Source organism: Orcinus orca, chromosome 14 (genome assembly GCF_937001465.1).
Source record: "Orcinus orca chromosome 14, mOrcOrc1.1, whole genome shotgun sequence".
Taxonomy (NCBI): Eukaryota; Metazoa; Chordata; class Mammalia; order Artiodactyla; family Delphinidae; genus Orcinus; species Orcinus orca.
In genome coordinates this window covers 63,539,520-63,558,507 of record NC_064572.1, presented here as the reverse complement: position 1 = coordinate 63,558,507, position 18,988 = coordinate 63,539,520, and the positions used below count along the sequence as shown (strand labels likewise).

Genomic DNA, 18,988 nt, shown 5'->3' with positions numbered 1-18,988 from the left:
ATCTTGTTACCCAGTAAGCTCATGCCCCTTGAGTTTAGAGCCCCATGGTGGCATCTTACACCACCCCAGAGGACAGCTTTGGATAAGGCCTTGGGCTTGGAGTTCTAGACTCTGACTTCTGGGCTCTGGGATGTGGACCCTGATTTCTGAATCCCAATTTCTGGTCTCTGGCTTTGGGCCTGGACACTCAAGGCATTCCACAACCAGCTTTTCCCATTTATAGTCCTCTGTTGCTCTAGCCAGGCCAGCCTGCTCTCTCCCAAAACTGTTGTGAGCAGTTCTGCCTGCCTCTGTCCTTTTACTCTTGCTGCCCCCTCTCTCTCCAACCTGGAATTCTCTATTTCTTCCCTCCAGCCTCTCAATCCTTCCCATATTTCGAGTCCTAGCTCTAGTTCCAGCTCTGCCAGGCAGACTTCTCTGGCTACAGGGCTCCTGCCTGCTCTGATCTCCCACAGGCCCCCTCCCCCACCTGAATGGTTTCTTATGAGGCTTGTCCAGTATGAGACTGGAGCGCCTCTGCACAGGTGGAACCTGGGCTGGACTTTATCTTGCCCACAGACTAGAATAGAGCTGGGAGCATGAGGAAGAAGGACGCTTTATAAGTGTTGGCCTGAACTCAGCTCAGCTGTTGGGGAAGGGGCATAATGACTGCAGAGGTGGTACTGGCTCTCGCAGGGGCCACCCTCAAAGCTCTGATGGTCACAGCATGGAAAGCAGATGGCCAGGTAGACAGACAGCTTTTGATTACTCATGTGTTTGTTTAGTACATATTTATTAAACACGTGCTATGTGCTTAGTCCTGTGTGGAGCATGGAAGAGAAGGAACGGTAAAAAAAAAAAAAAAAAAATGAGATTAGACACAGTCCCTGACCTCAAAGAGCTTATCCATTAGTAAAGGCCACAAGACAAGTTCAAATAATAACTATAATGCAATGAACTAACCAAAATCAACAGAAGTGTCCTTTGTCTTACCCAACAATAGACTCTCAGAGCTGGAAAGGACCCAGAAGATCAGAGACTTTAATATCCATCCTCAGCCAAAAGACATTTATATACATTGCCTGAGATAATGTGGGTAAAGCTCTTACTTGGCACAAAATAAGCGATAGTAAAATGATGAAGATGACGATGATGGCAATAAGATTGATTATTAGCCTTCCCAGCTGGTTCAAAGCATACTCCACCTGTTGGGACCGCTCACTCCCACACAAGGCAGCTCATTCCATTGTTTACACTTCTACCTTTCGGAAAGCTATTCATTCACAATAGTAAGGTGAAATCATCCTGTCTGTCCCCACTTGGCAACTGTGGTAATTCCACCTCTGGGACCACACAGCAGGCTGGGACTAGGGTGAGGCAAGTGAGATGCCCAAGCACAAAATTTCAGGGGTCGTACACAACACTGAGAACAAGTACCTCCTTAAATTTTGTGCCCTAGGCACCTTATTTGCCTCAGCTAGTCCCAGCCCTACCACACAGTGAGTCTGTACCCATCCCTAGCCAGCCCCAGGTGGGAGCTGTCAGATTTCTCAAGTCCCCTTAGCCTCCAAAGACGCTCCTACCAGCAGCCTACAAGACGTGGGGTTACCTGGTATGGCCCCAAGGATGGGGAGATGGGGACAGAAGCAGACTGAGAATTACGGGAGAGTTTTAGTTCTAACTAGGGGGACTTACCTGCCCACTCCAATCCCTTCCTGCACAACACCTCCTTCTGGCCTGGCTTAGTGGCCCCCAACCCTTCCCCACAGCACTGGAACAAGGGACTAAGTAAGGCTGGTGTGCCCAAATCTGGGCCTGAAAACGAACACAGGCAAGTGGGTTCTAAAGGACATTGAGCAGTGGGCCTGGATATGGAAAGTCATGTGACTGTTTCTCCTTCTCATGGGCATCCCCAGGTAGGGTGTGTGTGTGTGTAGAAAGCAGAACGTAAGGCTTATGGAGGATTGGGATTGGGGAGTAGTGAGGGGAGAAATAGAGAGCAGGAGGGCTGGGGGAAGGAGAAGAGTGGAATCTAAAGACAGGATGATCTGCTGTGCTACTTTCCAGCTGGGTCACCTCAAACAAGCCACTTGAACTTCTGAGTCTCAATTTGCTAGCTGTAAATTGAACTACAAAGACTGTTGCCTACCCACAGGGAGGACCATGTCACCTACTGTGACAGGCCAAGATCCTTACTCGGTTCGGTCACGTTCATCAGGCTGGGGGTGAGGTCCAGGCATGCCGAAACCGTTGGGCTCCGCTCAAAGTGGAGTTGCACTCTGCTCCGCAGTCGGGACTGGGATCCAGACGGGGGGTCTCTTTCTCCTAGAACCACTTTTGTGGCCTCCTTGTTTCTCTCTGGCCCCCACCAACTCGGTCCCAACAAATCCTCGCTTTTTCCTTTGCGGTTTATAAAGTCCTGTTTACACCCGTGGCTTCTTCAGCCTCCCAAGAAAGAGCCCTGAGACGCAAGCGGCTATAGGATTGCTCTTCCCATTTTCATAGGCACAAACCAAGGCCCGCAGCAGGTTAGAAACGCAGGAGGGAGCTTGAACTCGGCTCTTCCAAGCCCCTCCCCCCAGGCTGGGGCCCTAAGGGCCACTGAGAGACGCTAGGACGGGCGCGCGGGCTGAGAAGGGCATCGTGTGCTGGGGGTGGGCGTGGGCGCGCCGGCCAGGGCCTGCACTTCCCCCGGGCCGCCAGCAGCAGGCGCTGTGGCGGAGGCGCCCTCCCTTCCCGAGCATTAATTTAAGAATAGCTCACACTAATCCCTGGCTGTGGGGAAACAGCGTCTTATTAAATGCTTCACACAGATTTGGTATAATAAAGATGAATATATTATATCCTTTGCCTCCCCCAGAGCGAGACAATAATAAGAGAGAGGGAAAAATGAAACATAAATACAATGTAATGGGACCTGTGTCGAGGGGCTAGTGGCCTGTCGGGGCTTCCACAGGGTGACCTTGAGGCGGGAGCTCGGGACGGGGTCGCCAGGGAGATGCCAGCCCTTCCCTGCCCACCCAGGGGTCCCCAGGCCCCAGCTACCAGCCTGCCTCACTCCGCTCCCCCCAGGCCGCTAAGAGGACCCTACCTCAGAGAGGCGCCCCTGGAGAGGGTGAAAGAGTTGGGGGAATATCTGGCCATACCTCTTCCCTGGGCAGGGCCGTGTGTCTTCTCCCCGGCGCTCCTCCCACTCCGACCAGGACTTCCGAAGACGTGGGCCCCACAGGACAGACTGAGCAGATGAATAAACTCCAAAGAGGAAAAATCGAAGAGCGACGGCTTCTGCCTCGGCTCTGCCACCGCCGCCTCCCCGGGCTCGGGGGGAAAAGTTGCCCTCCCCGTCCCGCCCCAGGGGCTCTCCCGTAACAAGCCGGAAGTCCCACATTGGGTCTGGCTTCCGTCCTTCTCCGGGAGCCGTCAAAATCGTTTACCTGAAAATAAGAATTTCAAAGCTTTCCCGGCACGGAAAAAAGGGAACATTTGGCGATTCAGCCCAACCCCTCTCCGCTCAGGTGGTGGCCGGCCCTGCGAGGGCTCGAATCGCCAGTCCAAGCGAAGCTGCGTGGCGTAAACTCACACGAGCGACTCGGAACCGGATATAGCTTCGAATCCCACCTGTGCTGTTGACCAGCGGGAGGCAATCTTAAACTCAGTTTCCTCTTCGGTAGAACCAAGATGTGGTGAGGATTGGAGAAGTTTCTAACGCCTGGCAACCCATCAGCTGTAAAAAAAAATAATAATAATAAAATAAAAAGCAGCTACCAGCTGCTCTTGAAATATTCGTTAAAATAAATGGTCATTTCAGACCTAGTGTTCTCCCGAACCTCATTTCCTCCTCAGGCCCCAAAGCAGGCAACCCCTTCTCCCAAACGAATCAAAAGACTTAGTCTCCCATTACTCTCCTTAAATCTCTTGACCTTTGCCTCGTCAAGGCTCAGAGAAGTTAAGAGACTTACCCAATATCACACAGCCGGCCGGCGGTGGAGCCGTCTGAGGTCAAGGTGCCGTCAGTCCATCTCACCTGCCTCTGCAAAGACACCCGAGCCGGTCTGCTGCAGAAGCCGTTTGAAATTTGGCCTCGTACCCAGCGGCCCGGCTGAGGCCTCAAGACGGGCAGAGTATGTCCAGGCCTCCACAGGCCGACGGCACGGCACCAAACGAAGAAAAACAAATGCGTAGAGGCTGAGGGAAGAGGAAGAGGAGGAGGCAGCGGCAAACAATGAAGATTCTGATGGGGGGAGAGGGGAGTAGGGAAGGGGGGGGACGCAAGCTGCCTTCCCCCAGGTCTGGCTGCCCGCAACACTGGTGGAGACCAGGCCGGGGGTCTTGTTCGCGCCGGCCCCGGGAGGGTCATCGGGGCCAGTGGGAGGGTCTCGGCCCGAGGTTCACTACGTAGGAGTAGGGAGGCTGCTGAAGAGAGGGCGTGGTCCACCTAATGGAACTGAAGGGGCCTGGGAAAGAGCTGGAGGAATTAAGCATTGGTGGACGTTTGATGGGATGAGTGTGATCCCTCAAGATCAGGAACCCAGGGACTTGTGAGGAGTGGAAAAGCCAGAGGAGCCTGGTTCCACTCAAACGAAATAAGGCTGTGGGCAGTATGCACTTAGCCTCTCAGGCCCAGCAGCCTGGGGCTCCCTTCCACCCAGGGCGAGCTTGGGGACCCCAGCCGACACCGTTGGCTGGCACGGCGGGAGCTGGATATATGGGTACGGGAGAGGCGGGGGGCAGAGGCAGAACCTGGGGATCACAGTGGGTGAAAAGTTCCGTGCCTTCCCTGGACATACACTCTGACCACAAGGAAAATCCAGGCCCGGACAAAGCAGCTCCTGGGCATTGAGCTCTGAGCACAGGAGCCTGCCTTCCCCACTTTGCTCAGAGCCATGCCGCCCGCGTTCTCTGTGCGGTTGGGCACTACCACAGCTCGGTTTCCCGCAGGTAGGGCCCCCTCGTTACCTATTCTGGCCCAGGTCCCGCCGCCCGTTTTCTCTTGCCCGGGCTCTTAAGAGCGGCTAAGCTGGGACAGCCCTGCACAGTAGGCGGCCCTCTGACCGGTGGGGCCCGAGGGGATCGGGGACCAGAGGGTCTCCTGGGATTGGGCCAGGCGGAATCCAGGATGCGAGCAGGCAGGAGTCTTCTATCTGGCTCCCCTCCTCAAGCGCGATAGTGACCCGCCCTCCCCTCAGCTGGAACTCGAGGGGAGGCACGGGCGGCGGCGCTAATGCAATGAGCCCCCGCGCGGCTGCTGAATTATTTACGTGCAGTTTATTACAAGAAGTCTGACTCAGGCCTTTCCCGCACCCGCCAAGCCACGCTGGCCGGCTCCTAGGTCTCCTCACCTCTCCCCACCTAGGTTCCTTGGCCTATCCACCTCGTCTAGCCCAGGCTCCTCTGCCTGGCCTGCAGCCTGGCGCCCTCCCACAGGCAGAGGCTGTGGAATGGGTAGCCTGACCACCGTTAGTGGTTTTGCTCAGACCCAGGAGTTTGTTTAGTAAGAGAGAGGTCAGTTCTTGGAGCTTCCCTAGATGGCAAAGAGAATGGAACCCGCCCCCCCCGCACCGTGGACCCAGGAGCAGCAAGGGCTGGGGTGCAGCCTCTCCCCAACTTCCCCGACCTTCAGCCCCAAACAGCCATCCCAGGAGCCCACCAGCCCTTGCCTCAGGCTGCAGAACCTGGTGGGGCTGCACAAGGGACCAGGGATTTCATCCCAACCTCAGCAGCTCGATGCCCAGGCCAGGGAGGGAAGAAGTATGGGGCACCCTGTCTCCTGCTCTGGGCTGGCATTTCTGGCCTCCTGCTTAGCTGTCCCCCTTGCCAAGAAAGTGGTCCTCATTTCTGCACCTACCCCAATGCTCCTGGATTTTTGAGGCTCATGTCAAATGCCACCTCCATTGGGACAGAACCAGACTCCCCCCACTATCATTTACCCTCCTCATAGTCCCCTGGGCCACTGGGGTAGGGGTGTGTTTCCTGCCACTCCTGCCTGCCCATCTCTCTCCTTCTTCTGTCTGATCTTCCTCTCTGCTTCTGAGCCCAAAATACAATGGGGACTCAATCCTGTTTTTTTAAAAAAAGAGGGAGAGGGTGAACAAACTCCATTCCTGAGTCAGGCCATACCACAGCTGGGTTGAGAACCAAGGACCCCCCTCTCCATAGCCAAAAAGCATGAAAGAATGAGGTCTCTGTGCCCCTTTTGTATGTTGGAGGTATGAGCAGCAAGAGTGCGTCACACATCTGCACAAAGCTGGCAAAACGATACTACCCTTCCCTTACACCCCTCTTCCTCTCTCTGGGGCACAGGCAGAGGCCCCTACCTGGCTCTCCCTTTTGTCTCTTATTATTCGTATTCATTTGACAAAGGCATGGAGACCTCTTGGTATATGCCAGGCTCGCATAGGTCATGGAGAGGAATTTCAGTTTCCCAAGTTCACAGCCAGGTGGAGAGGGAGGCAGAAGGGCAGATGACAAACCAGCAGTTCCTGGCAATCTGACACTGACTCCAAGGGGGGTATGCTAAGGAGCACAGAGGACTGAATAGGGCATTCAGTCATTCATCTTGGGCACCCCAAGATAAGGGGAGCACTAAAAACAGCAAGAGGTGCCAGGCGGGAATTTCCTGACTGTCCAGTGGTTAGGACTCAGTGCCCTCACTACCTACTACCGGGTCCCGGATTTGAGTTCTGGTCAGGGAACTAAAATCCCATAAGCTGGGCAGTGTGGCCAAAAAAAAAAAAAGAGAGAAAGAGAGAGAGAGAGAGGTGCCAGGAAAGGAAGCAACAGAGACCCTTCCTGGGGAAGCAAAGGCTTGGGACCAAAAAGAGGGCTGCCCTGGAGGCTGCAGAATATGATCACCTGGGCCTTGAGCATCTCTCCCCATCTCTACCTGTCCATATCTATCACTCAGTGGTCTGTCTATGCCCCTCACACTTCCAAAGGGCAGTCAATTCCCCCATGCAGGGCTGAAGGGCCAGGAAGAGGCTGGGCTCTGAAGGAGTTCAGCTCACGAAAGAAGTTTGGGAGGTGGGTGGAGAGAAGCAGGGAAGGGTGCTCTCCAAAAAAGTGCCCTGGTCATAGACCCTGCCCCCATCTCTCTTTGCCAGAAGAGGTCCTGAGAGCTGGGCCTGGCCAGAGACAGCAGGGCAGGTCCAGAAGCAGGCTTGGAGCCTGGTCTGAATTTTGGAGCAGCTGGCTCCCTGCTCCCCAGGCCTGCAGAGAGGCAACTTCCCTCCCCCTTCCCCTATTGGCCTGCTTCTGGCTTTAACCTTTTCTGGGTCTCCAATCCCTTTTGAGAATCCAATGTGTTATGTAATATTGCCCCTGAAAAAACGTGCACACTTGGGCTCACATACATAATTTTACACACAATTTCTGGGATCTGCAGAGCCCCTAAAGCCCATTCAAGGAAACTTTGGGCTCTGGTTAGATACTTTGTGGTTCCAGGATTAAGACCTGAGTCAGAAAAAACCTTCTTCAAATCCTAATTACTCCCAAACAGGCTGTGTGACTTTGGAAGTGTTACTTAACTTCTCTGGGCCTCATTTTCCTTGTATGTAAAATCGGGGTAATAGCAGTAGCTACCTCACAGGGTTGTGAGTAATAAATAAAATCAATAAAAACTCTTAGCCGGAAGCCAAGCACATGGTAAGAGCTTATGGTGTTTATTGTCATGGTTACCGTTGTTGTTACTACAGAAGGTGGCCCAGGGCAGAATATAAAAACCAAGCAGGCAGTCCTGGTTCAGCCAGGGTGGCAGGAAGCCATCTATCGGAGTCTACTTCTACAGCAGAAGAAACACTCTCTGAATTCCACAAGGAGTGTCACAGTAGCAGGTCCCTGGGGGACGAAAATGATCCTGATTTGTGGTCAAGTTAACTAATTTCAAGCAATGTCAGAACCTTTTTTCTGAAGGAAGCGCTGGCCTGAAGGCCAATGCTGGTGCTTACATAAATAATCGGGACATGAATGGGGCTACCAAAACAATCTGGATTAAAGCCGATGGAGCCTTTGAGGGTTTACTTGAATATTCTCTCATGCTAAGGAATAACTCATTTTGTCTGAGTCTACAGGGTCCTCTTACCCTCGCAATTCATGCAATTTTCTTTCCCTCCTCTTTGTCCGGAATATTCACTGAACTAGGGGGAAAGCAGATTTGGGGCAGAATAATCCCTTCCCCTTCCACTGGAGACCGAAGAAGGCTGGGCCCTGGTGGTATAGGCAGCAAGCAGGAATTCGTGAGTCAGGATACAGTATAGACCAGGCTTTGAAGACAGGCATTCCCTCTATGGAGCAGACTCCAGGGACCAGCTGCTTCCACCTCCAGGGGAGAAGACACTGGCCCAGTTGACCGGGGGTGGGAGACCCCAGAAAGTCTTCCTGAACCAGCACTGAATCCCAAGAAGGGGGCTGAGTAGAAGGTGAGATCCTGGAGCAATGGCAGAGTTCCTTCCCACCAACACTCACCCCACCTGCCTCTGAGTCACTCCCCTTTCAAAAATCTTACTATCTCCAAAAATCCTCTGAGGTGGGACCACCAAAGCCCAAGCCTTGCCCCTCCACAATACATAATTGTTTATCCTCTATTTGCTTGACAAAAACTCATTCAACCAATAATTGAGAGTACCCAGGTTCTTGCCTGGCCTGTGAGTGTCTGAAGTGGATGGAATCCCCATATCAAGGACCCTGCCCTTAAGCATCTCCCATTATGGCAAGAGAGGGAGTGAGGCTAAGGGCAAACCCAAAACACAGCTCCTAGCTCTGCAGAAGGAGGCAGTGGGTTTGGGCTCCCAGGATCCCAGAACCTCTCACACACTGGGAGGGATCCCAGCCAACTTCCCACACACTGAGGTCTGGAGTTGGGGGAAAACCACAGGGTTGGGGGAAAAAAATCAGTGTGGCAGCTGGGCTGGTTTTTAAAGATAATCTGGATGGGGTGATGGAGGTAGGGGGCCCTAAACAACAAAACAGGCAGGTGACACCATGTGCCCCCTGATTCCCCAACTATGCTGGCCAGAGCTGTTTGGCCAGCGGAGAGCACAACCAAATAGACCAAAAAACCCAAAACCTTGGGATTGGGCGGCAGGTGCCTGCTAGGAAGAGAAGGAGAGATTTGACAATGATGGGTGGAAGGGGTAATGTAGCAGATGATTGTGGACTGTCCCGTCCACTTTGACACAATGTGGCCAGAGACTAAAGGTCCAGGGAAACAGGGCTCCAGTGGAGGAATTCTATGCTACCACCCCTCTGCTCCCCAATTCACTTTCCTCATCTTCCTGGCAGCCTCACAATAATCCTGAGCTCTGCTGTTCCTGAGGGACTGGGAGATGGGTGACAGCAGGGTTGTCCTTAAGATCCTGTCTTGCCGACCAATATCAGGTGTGGAGACAGGAACAGACTGGAAAAATGGGGGAGGAGGGGTATTATGGGAGCTCCTCAGGAGGATGGGGACCAAAGAGTCCCTATTTCCTGATCTGGAAGGGCCTCCTCTGCTAGCATGGGGGATATGGCTTGCCTGAGGCTCTGGGTCAGGGCTTTGGGGGTTATGGCAGGAAAGGGCTGTGGGCCAGAGGCTGAGGTGAGATCCTGAGAGCAGGAAGTGAGAGGAGAGAGCAGACCCCTTTTGGTCCCAGAGCTTCCAACCTAGCAGGGTTCAGCTCCCTGGAGCCCTCTTCTTCAGATCCCTCTCCACCATCTCTGGACTCCGACTCCAGGCCCAGTCTCACCTCATGGCTTCCAGAGCAGCACTGATGCATCAGAGACAAGCCTGCCTTGGGGATAGTTCTGCAGCTCTGGGGGAACATTCTCACCGTTCCTGCTTCTAAACCACCTGTCCTCCCCCCCAAAATGCAGGACAAAGATGCGGAAGAGGATAAGTAGATCTTCCCAACACTGCCAAGCAGGCCTGGGGCAGGCACTGAGGTCCCAAACAAGAATCTTCTCTCCCTACACTGTCCCCTTTTACTCTGGAGAGCTGCAAGCCTTGTTCCAAATGAATAACTAACCGGGAGATAAAGAAACTGATCTCTGATGCTCAGAGGACCCTATGCTAGAGGCATCAAGGAAGAGAACTTGTCCCCTGCCCCACAGCCCAGCTTGGTTTGCTCTCTGGAGCAGGTATGAAGGGGCAAGAAGTCCAAGAGGTCCTATTCTTCCCACCCCAACCTCTGCGCTGGGCCACAGTCCTCTGCACTGGCCTCTCTAGGGCCTTCTCTAGACCAAGCAGGGCTGCCAGACTGCACTGCCTGCCCAGGAGTTTACAAACAAAGCAAGGGAAAGGGCTGGGGCTGTATGTGGGGAGGGAACAGCTCTTCCTCCCTTGGCTACAACCTCCCTCCTCCTCCCCTCCTTCCTACAGGGGTGGAAATGGAAAATTAGGGTGGCAGGGCAGGTGGCCCCACGCAAACCAAAGGAGGGACTCAAGAGAAAAAAAACATCAAAAACTGGGGACATAGCCCTCTTGGGTACCTCAGGGGAATGAAAGACATAGGTAGGGGTTCAAGCCACCAAAATACCCACAGGTTCACATACGTTTACACAAATAAACACATGGAGAACCACACACAAATATACATATTCAAAAACATAAACACATTCAAATACACACATAAATGCTCGCCTGATATGCACAGAGTTCGGGCCGTAGGGTTCCCAGTGCCCAGTCGGACTCGAATGCCTCTCCCTGCGGGTTCCTGAGATCGCAGCCCCATCCGTGGCCCGGCCCCCTCCGGGCCCCCGCCACGCATCCGGAACAGCTGGAGTCGGCCTGGCGGTGCACTCAAGCCGGGCGCTGGGCTGGGCGGGGCCGGCAGCGGGGCCCCGGCCGGGGCCGGGCAGAGCTCAGCGGGGAGGCCCTGAGCCTGCCCCGTTAGCCCCGGCACCCGGTCCGGCTACCACGGTCGGACGCCGGTCACCAGGCGGGCCGTGGCCCCAGCTGGCCCGGAGAGCCGCGGCCTGAGAAGAGTGTGCAAGATTGCCGGAGGAGGTAAGGCTGTCGCTTCAGGCTCAGCCGGGGGAAGAGGTGCCTAGGGCCACCAACAACTCCCCCCCTCCACCTCTCGGTTGGGGAAGGCTGTGTCCTCTGACTGGCCTCCTCTCCCAACCCCTGGGATCCCCCACCCCTGTGTCCTGTGTCGCCTCACCCAGGGCTGCAGAGCCTCCTTGGACCTCCCGCGGGCCAACCCGAGGGCTGCAGATTCCTTCTCCCCAGGCGCGTTGCCCAAGGCCGTGGGTGAGGGGCAAGTGGATCTAGGGGTAGGGGCGCTGGGTCCTTGATCTCAGCCCGGCAAAGTCCGCTCTGGGCGGCGACGGGGCCCACCCAGGCTCCTGGTCTTACCTGGCCCGCGCGGCGGCTGCATACCTCCCCGGATGGGCTCCTGCCGCGCTTCTCCGGCGCCAAATCCCGGGTTGGAGAGCCTGAGACCTCCGGGCCAGCGCTGCCATCACAGCCAGGCCGGCGGGAGGCGGGTACGCCGGGAGCGCGACTCACAGTTTGGGGTGGGGGCGGCGGCTTTTCAGTCGCCGGTGGTTCGGGTGCAATAAAGGAGCCGCTAATGTAATTTACAAACAGCTCGGGCCGAGCGCGGCGCAGCGCCGGGACTGACAGGCGCATTAGGCAGGCTAATTCCAGCCGGCTCCTCCTACCCCAGGCCCGCTAATTAATGAGCTTCCCAACTTAGAGCTGCCTGCATTGGACAGACAGAGAGTGAAAGAGGACGAGGGAGAGGGAGAGAAGGAGAGAGACGGGGGGAGCAGAGAAGAGAGAGGGAGGGAGAGAGGGAGAGAGAGAGGGAGAGAGAGAGGAAGAGAGAGAGGGAGAGAGAGGGAGAGAGAGAGAAGAGGAGAGAGAACAGAGAGAAAGAAGAGAGGAGAAAGACAGAGAGAAAGAGAGAAAGAGAGAGAGAAGTGCCGCTGCAGATAATTGATTACTCCTCGATCAAGGCTAACTTGTTAGCAATAGTCAATTGCCCCATCTCTCCGCCTCCCCTCGCAGTACGGGATCGGCGCCCTCGCCTCGGCTCTTCCAACTGCCGCCGCCAGGACCCGGGGCCAGGAGCCGCCGCGGAGCCACCTGACACCTTTAAATAGCACCGGGGCTGGCGAAACTGGAGCCCCGCGCGGCGCGCCCCGGCTCGCGCCCCGGATTGCTGGAAGCCCCGGCGGCGGTAGCGCCCGCGTCAGCGCCCTCCTCCTGGGGCCCCGTGCGGCTGTGCTCGCCTCTGCCGCTGCGCTAATCGACCCCGAGCCCGGCCCGCGCGCTGCCGGGCGCGGCCTCCTTCCCGCCTGCCGCCCGCCCGCGCCTCCCGGCGCCCGAGCTGCCCGCGGGCTGGGTCCCCGAGGCCCGAGCCGCCCCGGCCGGGCCCCCAAACGAGGCCGAGATGACTTCCAAGGAGGACAGCAAGGCGGCGCCGGGGGAGGAGAGGCGGCGCAGCCCGCTGGACCACCTGCCGCCTCCCGCCAACTCCAACAAACCGCTGACGCCGTTCAGCATCGAGGACATCCTCAACAAGCCGTCTGTGCGGAGAAGTTACTCGCTGTGCGGGGCGGCGCACCTGCTGGCGGCCGCGGACAAGCACGCTCCGGGCGGCTTGCCCCTGGCGGGCCGCGCGCTGCTCTCGCAGACCTCGCCGCTGTGCGCGCTGGAGGAGCTCGCCAGCAAGACTTTTAAGGGGCTGGAGGTCAGCGTCCTGCAGGCAGCCGAAGGTAGGCGCCGCCACTGGGTTCCCCGGCGCTCAGCACCAGGCTCCCGGCTCAATGTGTCCCACGCTTAGTGCTCTCTGCCTCTGGCCGCCCCCTCCCGCGCCGGCTGTCTGGGCCCTCCAGCCCAAGCCGCTGCCGCTGGGAGTGGAGATGCGTGGGACAGGACCCAAACCCTATTTCCAAGGGCCTCTGGATAGGCCAGAGTCGAGTGACCGCGGAGGGGAGGCGGGAACCCAAGATCTCTCTGCAGTCTGCCTGCTCTGCTTAACTCCCTCCCGTTCTCGGTGGCCTGGGTACTGCTAGCCCTGTTCCTGGGGTGGGGAATGGAGAGCCTTTGCTGGGACCTTTTGGGTAGGGGTAGAGCAGGGCTGATTGCGACGAGATGGAGAGCCAACATTCACTCCCAGGCAGGGCGTCCCTGTCTGGCTCTCATGTTCTAGCGACCTCGGGTCTTTCAAACCAACTCTCAGGTGAAGCGGCAGAGACCAAAACAATTTTTCCTAGGGACTTCCGGTAGATGAGAGATGGGGGAAGGGGGCTTGCCATAGCCTAGGCTTGGTCTAGTCCGGGCGGCTGAATCTAATCCTAGAAGGGAACAGCGGCAGACTGCAGGCCGGATGGGTCTAGGTGGAGTGAGTAAGGACCGGGGTGGGGTCTCCTCTCCTCTGGCGCAAGCCTATACTTTGGTTTCCTCTCAGGCCGCGACGGGATGACCATCTTTGGGCAGCGGCAGACCCCCAAGAAGCGGCGAAAGTCGCGCACGGCCTTCACCAACCACCAGATTTACGAGTTGGAGAAGCGCTTCCTCTACCAGAAGTACCTGTCCCCTGCCGATCGCGACCAAATTGCGCAGCAGCTGGGCCTCACCAATGCTCAGGTCATCACCTGGTTCCAGAATCGGCGTGCCAAGCTCAAACGGGACCTGGAGGAGATGAAGGCCGACGTGGAGTCCGCCAAGAAACTGGGCCCCAGCGGGCAGATGGACATCGTGGCGCTGGCCGAACTCGAGCAGAACTCGGAGGCTGCGGTCGGCGGCGGCGGCGGCGGCGGCTGCGGCAGGGCTAAGTCAAGGCCTGGCTCTCCGGCACTCCCCCCAGGCGCCCCGCAGGCCCCGGGCGCCGGGCCCCTGCAGCTCTCGCCCGCCTCCCCGCTCACGGACCAGCCGGCCAGCAGCCAGGACTGCTCAGAGGACGAGGAAGACGAAGAGATCGACGTGGACGATTGAGCGGCGCCCAGCATCTTCCGCAGCCCCGGGCTCCTAGCGCTCTTTGCCCGCCACCTCCCGGACAGGACCGCCAAGGGGAGCTGGGACCTCCTCTGCAACTCCCGCCTTCTCCCCTGTCCCTGGCCTGGACTCGGCTCCCGGCAGCCGCCTCTTTCCTCTCGAAGCAATAAACCTGGGATGGCCGGCTAAGCCGGCCGCCGCGCGCGGCCTCCGCTGCCCCGGGAGCCCTCGCCGTGCAATTCTGTATGGCTTCTGTATAAATATTTAAACCTAAATACTGGGTTCTTCCCACCGCAGCCTGACTTTTTTCTTTATTTCTTTTATTTTTTAAAATCTCGGAGTTTCCATGTTCTCAAAGCTCAGGCTGCCGGGTTTGCTGAGGGCGAGATAGAATCGAGGGTAATGAACACTTAACCTCGAGGTCTGGAGGAGGGGCCGCCCCGACTTTTTGATTTTTGTCTGCATGTGTCGAATGCACCGGCCCTCTCCCTCCTCACCTCCCTAGGCCTATTGCAGTTGATTTCTTTTATTTCCTTCTGCCTTTATTCCCCCCCACACACCTGGGAAGGGGCTGAGGGGGGCAACCGGGTCTTGACTTGCGAGTTTCAAATCGATGTTTCCCCCTCCCCTCCAGCGACAGAAGTCTGTTTTCGATGCCATTTCTGCCTCCTAATGCCCAGTAATGCTATTTTTAAGATTCCTCCCCACCCCCTCCCGGTTGCCTGGGACTGACTATTGGGGTCCGGGTCTTAGGGACAAAGCAGGGGGAAATCCAACAACCAACCAATCAACCAACCAACGAAAACAGAACCCAAAGTCCAAGAATTATTTTTTACTCTTTTTAGAATTTTTTTGCATGTGACAGAGACTGAGACGAGGCCGACCTAAGCCCTCGCGCCACCTCCTCCACAGCTCTGGGTCTGTCTTGCGGTATCCAACGCCCTGCTCCTAGCTCGACTTGGCCAGACGAGGGTGCCTGGATGAGGGTGGGTCCCGCGTGCCACTCCCCTGCTCCTGCCCTGCCCTCTCCTCCCCGGACTGTACCCAAGGCCTCTTTCTCCGATAAATAAAGTCTTTGCCATTTTACTAGAACCGGCGGTGACCGTGTCTGAACGAGTGGACCTTATTCAGTGAAGCCGCGTCAGGCTCGGTGTCTCGCCGCTGCTGGTCGCCGGCTGCCCAGGCCTTGGAGATTTGGAGGAGTTTCAGGGCAGGCGTGAGAATGAGGGGTGAGGGGGAATTAGTGACAGGGAGGAGGCGCTTCTTGCCCACAAACACGTGGCAGCTACCAAATGGTGCGGGGGCGAGAGAAGCGGGCTTCGCCAGGTCCGGGTAAAAAGAGAGGCGTACAATGCTGGGAGAAAACGTGTGCGTACTTTGAGGGCGCCACGGGTGCAAAATTAATTTGTATGGGGCAAAGGCTAGGTGGGGGGGGGACTTGCCGTGGGGTTCGTGCATCCCAGCCGGGACCCAAGGGCATTCTTCCTGCGCTCCCCGGGACACCGGCTAAGCCTTGGGTGTGGTATATAGCTCAGTCGGGCAGCGGACTGGAGCCTGAGAGCTCCCCAAGCTTCGGTTCGCCAGAGGGCCTCACCCTTGGGTGAGGGAGGAAAATGAGGCCAAAGGTACCAAGGGCAGGCTGAATTACTCACACGGGCACTGGAAGATGCGAGCCCGAAGCATCTGAGAGTTGGGGTGGATTTCTGGTAACGTTCACAAATTCTGGGCCCCGAACCCGGCTGGGGACAGAGACATCAATCTCCCAAGGACTCTGGGGGAGTCCCCGCACCCCGAGGGCGGCTGGGGCAGGAACACAGGCAGCTTTTACTTTTCCGAACGGAGCGGGTTTCTTTCTGGGCTTTTGTTGTCGCTGGGCTGGCGAGTGGCCGCTGTCACTAGAGGAGGGTCCCGCCTCCAGGCCACTCGGCTCTCTTTCTAAGCAAAATTGATGTGAGAAATGTGCATCTGGTCTCGGGCAGGCGATGGGGCCCCGGGGCCTGAATCGGGAACGTGCGAGTCCACGAGGAAACGAAGAGAGAGAAATAGAAGAAAAGAGAACAGAACACTTCAAAAGCAGAGCGAGAAAGTGGAGAGCCACAGAGACGGGGGAGAAAGAGAAAGAGGAAAAGCTACAAAGAGAGAGACAGAAACAGAGACAGAGACAGAGGGAGAAAAGTGGAATGGGGAGAAGGGAGAGAAGAGAGGCGAGAACGAAAGAAGGAAAGAGGCGGCCGGGCAGCGGGGCCGGCGTGAGGCCGGTTCCTCCCGAGCGACATAAATCGCCCTCTCAGGATGGATGGGTCTGTAATTCGGAGCGCGGACCATGAAGGCCGGGACGAATGGACCCGGGCGGCCGCTGACAGGCGACAATAGCCGGGCCCAGCCCCCCGCGGCTCCGGGTGCGGGCACGGCCACGGCCCTCCGCAGCCCAGAGCGCGCCGGCGCTGGCGACCATATGGTTTTTGAATTTTCTTCACAATTTGTAGACAATTTGATGGATTAGGTCCCCGCGCGCGCCTCCCCGGCACAAAGGCGGCGCAGGGACCGCGGCGCGGCGGTCACTTGGGCATCTGCGCCCGCCGTGCGCACCCCGCCCCCGCCCGGCCCCCGCCCCGCGCCCTGAGCCCGGGGCCGCCCGCCCAACACGCCCATGAATCCCAATGAAGCGGCCCTGGCACCTCAGGCCGCTGCCCGCTTCGCGGCCCCGGGCCGGACCCTGCTGGGTCCCTTCGGGCTGGGGGCGGCGGCCCCGGGGCTGAGCCCACCCGAGCTGAAGAGCCCGCGGGGCGCGCAGCTAAGCAGGCGCATCGGGGCTGAGGAGAAACGGGGCCATTTATCCGCCCGTCTAGTTAAAGCGGGTTATTTGTTTGCTTCTCTGGCCTCCCCCTCCCATCCCCTCCCCCTTCCCTCCTCCCCCTCCTTCCCCTTCTGCCTTTTATTCTTTTGTCTCTAAATGGATTTAATGAGCCTGAAAAACATGACAATTGAATATAACCAAGAAATAAAAAGTAACGAGGGAGGAAGGAAGAAGGAAAAGAAGGAAGGAAAGAAGGAAGGGGAAGGATTAATAAAATAAAGGGGGAAATCCATTCAATTCAGCAAATGTTTGTTGTGCCTCTTTTCTGCGCCAGGCCACGCTGGGGGCTGGGGAAATGGGAACGAATCAGATCCAGTTCCTACCCTCAAGGAGCTCCCAGTCTAGCAGACGAGACCCGCCGCACCCCAGCGCAGATAGGAGACCTGGACCGAGGGACAGGGAAGTGCCCTTTGCAGAGCTTAGAGAACCGACTTAGGGCCCGGGGTAGTGCGGGCTTCACGGAGGAGGTGGCTTTGGACCCAGGCCTTGAAAGATGAGGAGGAATTCGTTGTTTCTATAGGCCAGAACGAGGGCGGGCAGAAGGAGGGACCGCACCGTTGTCGGAGGGAAGGGGAGAGAGGCGAACGTGGAGCCCAGGGCTTGACCCCAAGGAGCCCTGGAGAGAGCGCGCTGCGCTGGGTCCCACACCTTTGGGGAAGCGGATTCCAGCCGCCCCGCAGTCTTCTCGTCTGTGCTGGATTCGATGCCTCCGCCAGGCTGCCGGTGGGCTTCCGGAACCCGGCCGACAGCGCATGTGGCCGTGGCATCCCGACTCGGTCCGAGCGGGCAACGCGGCGCGGGGCTAGTTTCCCGGCCCCATCGCGCAGGGAGGCGGCGACGACCGAGGGCAAGGGCTGAAGAGCTTGTCTGGAGATGGGAGTGAGGAGTTGGGGGTCCAGGGAGGCCTGGGCTCTAGCCCACCCTCTCCCAGGCAATCCCGGCTCTGATGAGAGCAGCTACCCGTACGCCGCCCAGGGCGCTGGGATGGCCTTAGCCACGCTTCGGGTGCTTCAGCGGGGACCTGTGATGGGAGAGGGCCTCGAATCCAAGTGCAGGCCCTGGTCTCATAACAGGCGCCGGCCGGGCCTGCCTCGGGTGCGGCTGTGCGTGGTGTGTGCACTGCATGTGTGCGCTCCGTGGGAGCCGGGCGTGTGCATTACGTGTTTGTTCTCCGAGTGTGAGTGTATGTACAAGGGTGGCGTGGATCATGTGAGGGGCTGTGGGCCCTGCGCCCATTCTCAGGGCGAGGTTCGTTAAGGTTTGGGACCCTCCTGGCCTCCAGCCCTGTGGCGGAGTTACTTTATAGCCTGGGGCCGTCGCAGGCCTGCGTGCTCAGGACTCTAGCCTCTCTGCAGACCCGCTTTCGGTTCCCGGCTGCCCAAGAGAAGCGGCCCGGCTCTGCCTCTTCCTTCCCGGTTGGGTCCGGGGCCTCGGCCCTGCTTGCCAAGTCCCAGGACGCGGGCAGGTTCTGCTCTCCCGGCCCGGGACCCCGCGGGGCGCGGACGGGCTGGGCCTGGCCCCACGATCCGGCTGGCTCGGCTTTCCCTGCTCCGCCTTCTCCGACCCGGGGTCCTGCGGGCGGCGCCTGGTGAGGCCAGGAGGCGCAGTTCCTTATTTTACGAGGTGTCGGGCCGGTGTCAGACGCAGCTCCGATAAGTAATACTCCAGTCTGAGGGACCAGAACGTGGTAATTAATCCCAAAGACTTAAGTGTATTTTAGTTCAGGAGAAAAAAAATCACTAATTCAATCGTCCGGAAAATTGAAGTTTGATGCATGAGTCCCCCCTGAAAGGGACGGGCTGGGGCCGCGCGCCTCCCCTCCGCCCCTGCCAGTCGCCGCGGGGACCCCCTCCTCCCCACCCTTCGGAGCCTCCAGGTCCAGGGAAGTCCACTCACATCGCCCTGCATGTCTTCTGCCGTTGGAACCCAGGGTACCTTGACTTTGCTCCCTACTCCAACAACCAACCACTCTTTCTCGCGGCCCAGAAAGCGGTTTGTGCCGAGAATACGGATGTTCCTCCAACACACACACACCTGGGAAGAGGCCTAAGGGAGCATGAGGTGTAGGGGAGTGACTAGATAAGGGACCCAGAATGGACAGGGGCAGGGACTGCAAGACGAGGGACAGGGGACCTGGAACCTGAGCAAACTGGCGTCACGAGGGTCAGCAGGTTGGAAGCCACTGTGGTAAAGTGGAGAGTCCCCTGGCCGGCTGCGGGTGGTGTGAGTCCAGG

At 57.7% G+C, this 18,988-nt stretch overlaps 1 protein-coding gene and 1 long non-coding RNA gene across 4 annotated transcripts in view; one reads left to right on the top strand and one right to left on the bottom strand.

Moving 5' to 3' along the window:
• Window positions 1-2,793: 2,793 nt before the first annotated feature.
• LOC117200882 (uncharacterized) overlaps window positions 2,794-18,988 on the bottom strand; it is a 75,360-nt gene continuing 59,165 nt past the window's right edge. Inside the window, exons 6-7 of one of the 2 annotated variants that reach the window (XR_007471265.1) lie at window positions 3,939-4,009; window positions 2,794-3,703 (exon numbers count right to left, since the gene is read on the bottom strand). This is a non-coding gene — a long non-coding RNA (uncharacterized LOC117200882). Of the gene's footprint in view, window positions 3,704-3,938; window positions 4,010-16,804; window positions 18,424-18,988 lie in introns of those variants that run through there. The other variant, XR_007471266.1, reaches the window with a different exon arrangement.
• LBX1 (ladybird homeobox 1) lies at window positions 10,782-15,004 on the top strand. 2 transcript variants are annotated; one of them, XM_033425811.2, is made up of 3 exons: window positions 10,782-10,957; window positions 11,966-12,675; window positions 13,371-15,004. In XM_033425811.2, exons 2-3 carry the CDS (start codon window positions 12,351-12,353, stop codon window positions 13,895-13,897), a joined length of 852 nt encoding a protein of 283 aa, XP_033281702.1. In that variant the 5' UTR covers window positions 10,782-10,957; window positions 11,966-12,350; the 3' UTR covers window positions 13,898-15,004. The 2 variants fall into 2 exon arrangements, with proteins under 2 accessions (XP_033281702.1, XP_004268521.1); XM_004268473.3 differs by lacking the exon at window positions 10,782-10,957 and having other exon boundaries at window positions 11,727-12,675.

Coding starts and splice junctions, on each gene's coding strand:
- LBX1 (XM_033425811.2), top strand. CDS start 12,351: ATGACTTCCAAGGAGGACAGCAAGGCGGCGCCGGGGGAGGAGAGGCGG. Junction 12,676..13,370: donor CGTCCTGCAGGCAGCCGAAG/GTAGGCGCCGCC, acceptor GTTTCCTCTCAG/GCCGCGACGGGATGACCATC.